The sequence below is a fragment of the Myodes glareolus genome, chromosome 1 (genome assembly GCF_982192425.1).
Source record: "Myodes glareolus chromosome 1, mMyoGla1.1, whole genome shotgun sequence".
Lineage (NCBI taxonomy): Eukaryota > Metazoa > Chordata > Mammalia > Rodentia > Cricetidae > Myodes > Myodes glareolus.
Window position 1 is genome coordinate 62,358,714 of NC_142026.1, and position 9,300 is coordinate 62,368,013.

Below are 9,300 nucleotides of genomic sequence, written 5' to 3' on the forward strand. Positions count from 1 at the left end.
CTGGAGAATCTCTGAGTTCATATCCAGTCTGTAAACGGAGCAAGTTCCAGGACAATCAAGGTTTTCCCTGTCTCAAAAAAAAAAATTCAAGATCACAAAAAGGGGGTGGGGAGAGGTCAGACGTGGTGGCTCACACTTGTTATCCCGAGAGAGGCGAGATAAAGCAGAGGCAAGATCAGCCTGGTCTGCCTATGCAGTTCCACATCAGTCAAAGCTATTACTGTACAGTGAGATCCCGTCTCGAGGAAATTAAATAAAATGTAAGCCTCAGACAACTGAAAACTTGGCTCAGGCAGGTCCAATGTCTGAGGGACTCTGTGAACTTTGTAAATTTGCAAGCTTATATGAAATGATTCTCTATGAGACCAGGAGACAGGTCCCTTCCAGTTAAGCTGACCCCTGAAGGAAGCCACGCTCGCTCTTGTTTGATGTTTGGTGGTTTGAGTAAGGAAGGCCCCCACATTCTCGTCTGCATGAATGCTAAGTCTTCAGGGAGTGGCACTGCTTGAGAAGGATTGGATGTGGCCTTGATGGAGTAGGTGTGGTCTTGTTGAAGGAAGTGTGTCACTGGGGGCGGGCCCTGACGTTTCAAAAGCTCCAGCCAGGCCCAGTGGCTCTCTCTACTCACTGCCTGTGGGTGCAGTTATGGAATTCAGCTACCTTGTCTGCCTGTGTGCAAGCAAACCCCAATTAAATGCTCTCTTTTTAAGAGTTGTCGAGGTCGTGGTGTCTCTTCACACAGCTGAACACAGACCAAAACATACACCAAACTGTGAATAAGTGATTTCCCTGGGAAGAATGGGAAAGCTTGACTTCACTGTCTTCCCATGGTGTGCTTACTGAACCCAATAGGACGCACTGAACAAACACTCTGATGGGCCTCAGGAGTGGCAGGCAGAAGGCTCAGAACTTCAGGGTTATCCTTGATTACTGTCCACTCTGGAGTCAGTCTGGGCTCCGTAAAATTCTGTCTCAGAATGAACAGAGAAAACGATTTTTGGTTGTAAGCATTTCCTGTGTACAGTTCGTAGTGTTCATGTAGTTCAGTTCAGTAGAGATCACGCTGTTGGCAGCAGGTCTCCAGAACACGCCAGCACTCTAGCATTTGAGAACAACTCCAAGGCTGGACTGTAGGGCACTCAGCTCACACGCATAAAGTACCAGTTTGAGTCCCAGCACTGTATAGACCGGGTGTTGGGGTGCACACCTACAACCCCAGGACTTAGAGATGAAGGTGGAGGATCAACAGTTCCTGGCTGTCTTCTCTGGCTATGCTGTGAGTTCAAGACCAGCCTGGGCTACATGAGGCCCCATTTGAAAACAACAACAATTATAGCTGTGTGTGATACAAAGCTCTAATTGTAGCACCTGAGAGGCAGAAGCAGGGGGACCTCCCAAAAATTGAAGCTCTACCTACCTGGGGACACACTGTCATCAATAATTAATAGAAATTCTCAGAAGCAGTCATCTAATATTTGCACCACACAGCTGGGACAAGGATAAGTGACACCAAACACATGGGAAATAGAAAATGTCCAATGACAAGTAGTGTCTTTTGAATACTTACTTTAAAAATTCAACTTAAAAGTTCAGGCGGTGGTGGCACACGCCTTTCATTCCAGCGCTCAGGAGGCAGAGGCAGGTGGATCTCTGTGAGTTCGAGGCCAGCCTGGTCTACAGAGCTGGACAGTCAGGGCTGTTACACAGAGAAACCCTGTCTCTAAAACAAAATCAATAGTAAATGCACATAATTTCTAATAATGTCTATGGGGCTGGATAGATGGCTCAGCCGTAAAGGCTAGGCTCACAACCAAAATAATGTCTATGTTTAGAAACTACGTTGACTCTTTTTTCTGAAATTTTAAACATTCACTGTCTTGAATTATTTAGCTCCAACAAACCACTGACATCTCTTTGATGTCATCCCAAAGAGAATTAACTAGACAGAATAGTAATTAAAGGATGTAGTCACTCTGAATCCTAAAGACTTCAACATATCCTGTCCTGTAACCAGGACCTAAAAACACCTAGCCCTAATTCTTCCCCATTTCCTCCACAAATCACATACCTGTCTTAAGTGTATTGAATCCTAGAATGCTAAATTCTTACTGATGGATAAAACTACTGAGCAATATTTTGTTTCTTTTATTATTATTGAAGTTTCAAAAAGACATTTCTTGGGCTAGACTTTGTTGCCCGCCCCTTTAATCCCAGAACTTGGGAGGCAAAGTGTGGTGCGTCTCTGAGTTTCAGGACACACACACACAAGCAAACAAACAAAAAAGTCACTCCTGAAGAGGTAAGTTCGTGGGTTAAGTTCTTACTATGCAAGCATGGGGACTTGAGTTCAAATCTCTAGCGTGCACGTAAAAGCCAGGCACAGCAACACAGAATAGTAACTGCAGCACTGCGTAACATGCAGATCCCGGCACTCGCTCTCCATCCAGCAGATACAGAAGCCTTTCTCAAAAAATTAATTTGGACCCTGAGAGAGGAAAGCCTTCCACACAGACATCTGGCCTCTGGTACTCACATACATATGAGCACACATCTCTGGGGATCTTAAAGGGACATAAAATTATTCCTAGGTCTTATGTCTGAGTTGCTATTTCTTGGCATATGCAGCATCTGACTGAAGTTTCAGCTGATCTACAAAGTGAGTTTCAGGACAGCCAGGGTTTTAACACAAAGAAACCTTGTCTTGAAAAACAAAAAATAAATAAATAGATAGATACTTGCCAGATAGTGGTTGCACATGGCTTTAATCCCAGCACTCAGGAGGCAGAGGCAGGTGGATCTCTGTGAGTCTGAGGTCAGACTGGTCTACAAGGCAAGTTCCAGATCAGTCAGAGCTGTTACAGAGAGAAACCCTGTCTCAGAAATAAATAAATAAAAATAAAATTCCAGCTTGGAGAGATGGTTCAGTGGTTAAGAGCACCAGCTGCTCTTCCAGAGAACCCAGGTTTAACTCCAGTGACCACAGAGTGACTCACGACTGTCTGTGCTCCAGGGACATGACAGTAGAGGACTGAGGGAAGGTGGAAGGGAACCGAGACTTGGGATGGGGCTCAGCTGGGAGAGTGCTTGCCTAGCTTGCTTCCATCCCCGGTGCCTATAAATGATGACATCTACCAGGTCTCAGGGAGGGGGGTCAGAGGGATCGTAAATTCTAGGTCATTTTCAGCTACACATCCTTGTCTGTGGCCAACCTCAACAGGGTTTGCACCTTACAAAGTAGGGGGATGTGGATTAGAAGAACTAAGTAGGAGGAACAAAGATATGAAAAAAAAATGCCCCAGTGTAGGATAGAACCCGGAGGGCAATCCAGTGAATACTTAATATGCCCACATTTATTTTCCATATGCTTATATACCCCAATCCAAAAGGGAGAAGAAGGCAAAAGATTGCTTTAACACGACGCAAAGGACAACCAGAACAATTACTTGTTTCAATACTTGAGACATCAAGCCACTATATTCTGAGTTCAGCATTCTGTTGTTTGTACAGGACATGTAGCAGCTACACCTTAGACCAAGTATCCTAGGCAGTCACTCCATGGGTCAAACCTCCTGTCATATCCTTAAAGGAGCAGAAATAAGCTTGAATTCTCTGACCTTTAGTCAGGGTGGAATGGATCCACCATCAATACCCAAAATAAGTAACCATGCCTAGGTCAAGATATCTTGTTTGCAGCCACACCTTAAGTCAAGCCTCTTGTCAATAACTTTGAAAGAACAAGAGTAGGCTTAAGTTTTCTGACCTTCAGTCAAGGTGGAGCGGACCCACTTCTGTGGGCCCCCACACATCCTGAACTAGAAGACTCCGCCTCAAAAAAAAATTTGAACAATGTTTATTAAAAAGTTGCAACAAAACTCATTATTTTGTTTTAATTACTTAATAAAAGAAAATAAAAAGAGGAAGGAAGAAGAGGAAGGGAAAGAAGAAGAAGACTCAGGGGGTAAAGGTATCTGCCACCACATCTAACAGCCTTGAGTTTGATCCCCAGGACCCACATGCTGGCAGTTAATAACCTCTGAGCGCCAGACATGTGCCCTGACACAGACATAAAGATCCATACACAGAAGATAAATGAAAATATATTTAAAGAACCTAAATCTGTGCATAACTAGTCTGAAGATTCATCTGTTTCACGGTCCTGATGAGGACAAGTGGATCTGTTCAATGTTCAGGCAACCCGTGCTGTCACGTGGTTGCCACTCAAGCACACAATCTTTGGAGGCATCTTAAGCGACAGGGAAGAGGGCTATCCTCTACTCAGCCCTCCAGTACTGGATTAGACAATGAAGCTTCCATTGCTGGGTGGAGAGGGAAGAAGGGACACATGGGGGCTAGGGTCACTGGGTGGGTGCCAGGGCAGGGGCAGGGCAAGGAATACGGGAGACCCTTCTGGTAGGTGTTTAGTTCTGTGGACAAAGGCCAAGTCCTAGTGAAAGTGGAGGAAGGAAACCTGGCCTGGAGCAAACCCCTTCTACATACACTTCAGGCAGCAACAGCCAGGGGGCGCATGCGTGCCTTCAGAAGCAGCCAAGTAATTGGCTTCTCTGGGGACCAATGAGATGCAGCGATTCTCCAGGCTCGTCCAATAAAATCATGCGATGATTCCTCGCCAACCAATGGGGCTTCGAGTATCCTGGCCGGGTAGCCCCGCCTTCCGTGCCTTCTGGAGCCACACACCAGGAACGCAGCATACTGTACTGGTCGCCATCAAAGCTGGGCGCGCGGAGAACACGCTGAGGTCAGAAAGAACTGTATTGCCTTAAAAAGTAAAGGAAGGGTGAGGGAACCCATATTCCTCAAGCCTGAGGAAAAAATCTCGATGGAATGAGAAAGGAGGGGGCCATGGGCAGGACTCCTGAAGTCTAGTCTAGACAGACTGTGGGAGCCCTCGCCTGAGGGAGGAGACTGGTGCCCAGAATCCTGGATCTGAGGGAGGAGAGCTGGGGGCCTGAACTTCTGGGTCTGAGGGAGGAGGCTAGGGTCAGGCTACAGGGCCTGGGGGAGGAGGGCTCGGGGTCTGGAATTCTGGGTCTGAGGGAGGAACGCTGGGGTCTGGAACGCCATCAGAAGCGGGAAAGCTGACCCTCAGAATCCTGGGTCTGAGGGAGGAGGGCTGGAGCCTGGACCCTGGGTCTGAGGGAGGAGACTACAGTCTGGCTACTGAGCCTTGGGGAGAAGAGCTGGGAATCTGGAGCCCTGGGTCTGAGGGCAGAGGGCTGAGTTGGAGGGAGGAGGACCAGGACCAGCCCTCAGCACCTATTCTAAGGGAGGGGAGGCTGGAGTGGGTCCCCAGTGTCTGAGGAAGGAGAACTGGATTCTCTTTTGCTGGGTCTTTTAGGAGTGCCAGGTTCTGGGCTTTGGGTCTGGAGGAGAAGCTGAAGTCTATACTTCTGTATTGGGGAGTGGAATTCAGCTAGACTCTTAGTCTGAGGGAGTGGGATTCAGTTAGACTCTTAGTCTGAGGGAATAGACTGGCTGCCCAGAATCATGTGTCTGGTGGAGTTCTGGTGGAGCTGGGTCCTAAAGACTGAGATGCTGAGACCTTGAGAGATTTCTGCTGTGACTCTGAACCTCTGAGGCTTAAAGGTAGAGGGCTCCACGGCCCGTTCTCCTGTATGTAGATGCTGAAGAAAGAAAATTGTCAAAAACCTTGTCAACTATTGATGACTGGGTCTTAGAACTATGGAAAGTAGGCACAATAAACCTGTGACCGTGCTATTAACTCCCAAGACACTTCAGGGCACACTTCATGGGCTTGCATACCATAAATCTATCATAAAGTAGACACTTGACAGAAAACTGAGATTTAATCTCTCTGGCTGACTGAATTGTCTCCTGTTTCTCCTTCAGTTCCCAGGTCCTGATCAGCTCTTCCCAGCCTCAGAGAAGCCATGGCAGCCTGCCGCATCCAGTACTTACTGCTCCTCTTCCTGCTGGGAGCTTCCCACTGGACTTGTATGTTTGTGTGACCTTGGGGAAACAACTGTTTCCACAGAGAGTGGATTTATTGTGGGAAGAGGTCACCCCACAGAAAGGGCAATTGATCATCTTTTCTTGCAATTTTTTTTTTGCAAAATTAAAGACCATCTTTATCTCATCTTCCCAGTGGTCCAGAACCTTCGCTGCATAGTGAGTAGAGTCCGGCGTTTAGAGGATGATCCAGGCCGAACCTTTAACTGGACTTCAAAGACTGAGAAGGTTGAGAGTTGCAATTCTGGAGAACTTTGCCAGGAAACTGTGCTGTTGATTAAAGCGGGTAACTGGGGACCGAGTGGTGGGTCTCAGTCACTGATTCCTCAGTGCCGGGTGACAGCAGTCCAGTGTAGGTCCCCAGGCCGAAAGCCATCTGACCTTGCCCATCTTTTCAGCTTCCTCCTTTTCTTTCCCCTCTCATGCTCTGGGTTATGTGTCTGACTGATAGCACAACCCTATGGCAATCTAGATGGAGGCTGGGAAGCTAGCTCAGTAAGGTGCCTGTCTTGAATACACAAGGGTCTCCGTTGAATCCCCAGGGCCCACATAAAAAATGTCAGGCATGGTGGCATGAATTTGCAATCCCATCACTGGGGAGGCAGACACAGGGGGATCCCTGGGCTTGAGGGAGAAGGTAGCCATGTTATTTGCTCTCTCCCTGCTAAGCCCTGGGCCCACCATCCACCTTCTCTACTCCCTTTCTCACAGAAGGAACCAAGACTGCTGTTTTGGCCAGTAAGGGTTGCGCCACTCAAGAAACAGAGTCAGTGACTCTGATCCAGTACACCCCACCCCCTGGCCTGATCGCCCTCTCCTTCAGTAACTACTGCAACAGCACCCTCTGCAACAACAGCAGCAACATATCTGTATTCTGGAAACCACCGGACACCACAGGTACCTGTGCATGTGACTCTTCTCTGTGTTTCTGCTTAGCGTGGGCCTCAGTGGGCCACATGCAGAAGAATCCCTCAGTCTTCACGGTCCTTTTCTAAGTTGAAGTCCTTTGCAGTGCAAGCCCTCCTCAGGGCAGAGGGACGTCGGTGAAGGCTGCAGTAACGACAGGAAGAGGTCTCCATTAGTTTCTGAGCGGGCAGTGGCATTCATTTTCGCAATTGTGGGTTCTTCACTGCCAGGTGTCAACAGTCCAGTCCCCCAACTTGCCCTCCAGGCGTACAGTTGCCCATCTTTTCACCTACAAGTGCCTCTTTCCCCTCTTTTGCGCCTTAGGCTGTGTCTTAGGCTCGTGGTCACACTTCTAACACTGTAGATGGGTCAGCAGGAAAAGTGTAAGCCTGAGGACCTGCCTTCAGTTTCCCAGAACACACAGAAAACTGCCAGGCATGGCATCATGAGCTTGTAATCCCGGCTCTCAGAGGTGGAGGAGATGGGGAGGGTCCTTTGGATTTACTGACCAGCCAGGCTGGCCTAATTGGTGGGCACCAGGGCAGTGAGAGACCCTGATCCTGAGGATGGCACCTGAAGTTGTCCTCTGACCTCCACACACATGCGCCCATGTATGCCCCATACACACACTTAAAAAGTGTTTTTTTTTCCTAGTGTACATGGTACAGGTCATTAAAAAAATGCCAGTGACACACATCCTCCCTGCCTATGCCTACCATCTGAACAGCAACCCTGTCCCATCTCTGTCTCAAGCCCATGTTCACAGCTCAGAACTCTGCCCCTTGAAGATGTTTGCTGAAGCATCGTAGATAGCTGGCGTCCTCTGTTTCCTTAACTATACTTTGAGTGTAGCACTGAGTTGTAATACCACTGACTACCCACAGACCTTTCTGCTCCAGCTGTCCTTTCAGCTCTGTCACGTGTGTAGGCAGGATGTGGAAGTCGTGTGGTCTCTGGGGTTTCTCTCTCTCTCTCTCTCTCTCTCTCTCTCTCTCTCTCTCTCTCTGTGTGTGTGTGTGTGTGTGTGTGTGTGTGTGTGTGTGTGTGTGTATGTGTGTGTGTGTGTATGTGTGTGTGTGTGCTTGCATGTGCAAATGTAGAAGTCAGAAGACAATTTGGAGAGTTGATTTCCCCTTCCACCTCTGTGTGGGTGCCGAGGATTGAACCCAGGTCTCCAGACTTGCACAGTAAGTACCTATACCTGCTGCACCATCTCAGCAGTCAGTGGCTGAGTTTCTGATGAAAAAAAACCAACTGGGGGAGGTTAGGTGGGACTCAGGAGTGGGTTGGTTAGTGTGGCCTCTACAGGACACAGGGCAGGGTAAAAAAGCAGCTGGGACAAGCAGAAGGCAGCCAGGACAAGCTCCTCCGGGTGCTGGACACAACCTTAACTTACCCTCTCTTTATCCCCATCCAGTAACTTCCAGTATGCCAGGAAACCTCCGCTGCCCAACATGTGTGGCTCTGGGGTCCTGTCCCAGTGCCCCCTCTCTGCCCTGTGCCAACAGTACAACTCAGTGCTATCAAGGAAAACTTGAGCTCTCCGGAGGTAAAGACTCCTCAAGGCTCTGGCACTCTGGGTTCCAGAGGTGAGGGAAGGCTGGGCTCCACATTCCCTAAACTTGTGTCTCTGTTGCCCCATCCCCTCTGGCTTACAGGAGGAATGAACTCCATCGTGCATGTTAAAGGCTGCACCACTGCAATTGGCTGCAGACTGATGGCTTCAATGACCTCAGTGGGACCCATGGTGGTGAAGGAGACCTGCAGTTACTACTCTTTCCTCCAGCCCAGAAAGGCAGAAGGAAGAAGTAGGGCCTCCTGGATGCTCAGCTCACTGTGGGTGCTGGAGCTGCTCTTGCCAACACTGCTGGTGGCCCTGATCCACTTACCCTGAGAGGGCGCTGCCAGGGTGGGGGGCTAGGGTTTGGCTAGGAAGGAGCCTTCTGTCTGCTGACCACCAGTTTGAAGAATGGGAGGAGGGAGGTTTGAGGAGCAGAGAAATAGGATGAGTGTGTATTTGACACAAATAATAAACTTTGTGCTTTGTTATTAGGTCGTGTGTGTGGTGAGGGTGACTGGGGAACGAAAGCCCAAGAACGACTTTCAGAAGGGAGTTTTCCCCTTCCACCATGTGAGTCCTGGGATCATGGGGATTGATGGCCGGCATTTTTAATCCCCCGGGCCTTTTCACCTACCCAGATTTGTGATTTACATATGCTTCAAGCCATTCAGTGGAGTTTTGGTGCTCAGGAGGGACCACTAATGTGCCTCTAACACACATTTTCCAGATAAGAAAACAACTTGGATAAATTTGAATTTCTCACATTCACATAACTGTAGGCAAAGCCAGGCAATGTGGCACATGGCTGCTGTAGCCCCGGTGCTCAGGGGGGATCAGGTCAACCT

At 48.6% G+C, this 9,300-nt stretch overlaps 1 protein-coding gene and 1 long non-coding RNA gene across 2 annotated transcripts; one reads left to right on the plus strand and one right to left on the minus strand.

Moving 5' to 3' along the window:
- Positions 1-3,834: 3,834 nt before the first annotated feature.
- Positions 3,835-7,035, minus strand: LOC146896020 (uncharacterized). Its single transcript, XR_015003468.1, has 2 exons — positions 6,890-7,035; positions 3,835-4,776 (listed from the first exon to the last, which is right to left on the minus strand). It is a non-coding gene; the product is annotated as an uncharacterized LOC146896020 (long non-coding RNA).
- Tex101 (testis expressed 101) lies at positions 4,643-8,946 on the plus strand. The gene is made up of 6 exons (XM_048440434.3): positions 4,643-4,756; positions 5,869-5,973; positions 6,125-6,274; positions 6,700-6,885; positions 8,312-8,443; positions 8,553-8,946. The coding sequence occupies exons 2-6, from the start codon at positions 5,910-5,912 to the stop codon at positions 8,786-8,788; spliced, it is 768 nt and encodes a 255-aa protein (XP_048296391.1). The 5' UTR covers positions 4,643-4,756; positions 5,869-5,909; the 3' UTR covers positions 8,789-8,946.
- The last annotated feature ends 354 nt before the right edge of the window (positions 8,947-9,300 follow it).

Coding starts and splice junctions, on each gene's coding strand:
- Tex101 (XM_048440434.3), top strand. CDS start 5,910: ATGGCAGCCTGCCGCATCCAGTACTTACTGCTCCTCTTCCTGCTGGGA. Junction 6,275..6,699: donor TGTGCTGTTGATTAAAGCGG/GTAACTGGGGAC, acceptor CCTTTCTCACAG/AAGGAACCAAGACTGCTGTT. Junction 8,444..8,552: donor AAAACTTGAGCTCTCCGGAG/GTAAAGACTCCT, acceptor TCTGGCTTACAG/GAGGAATGAACTCCATCGTG.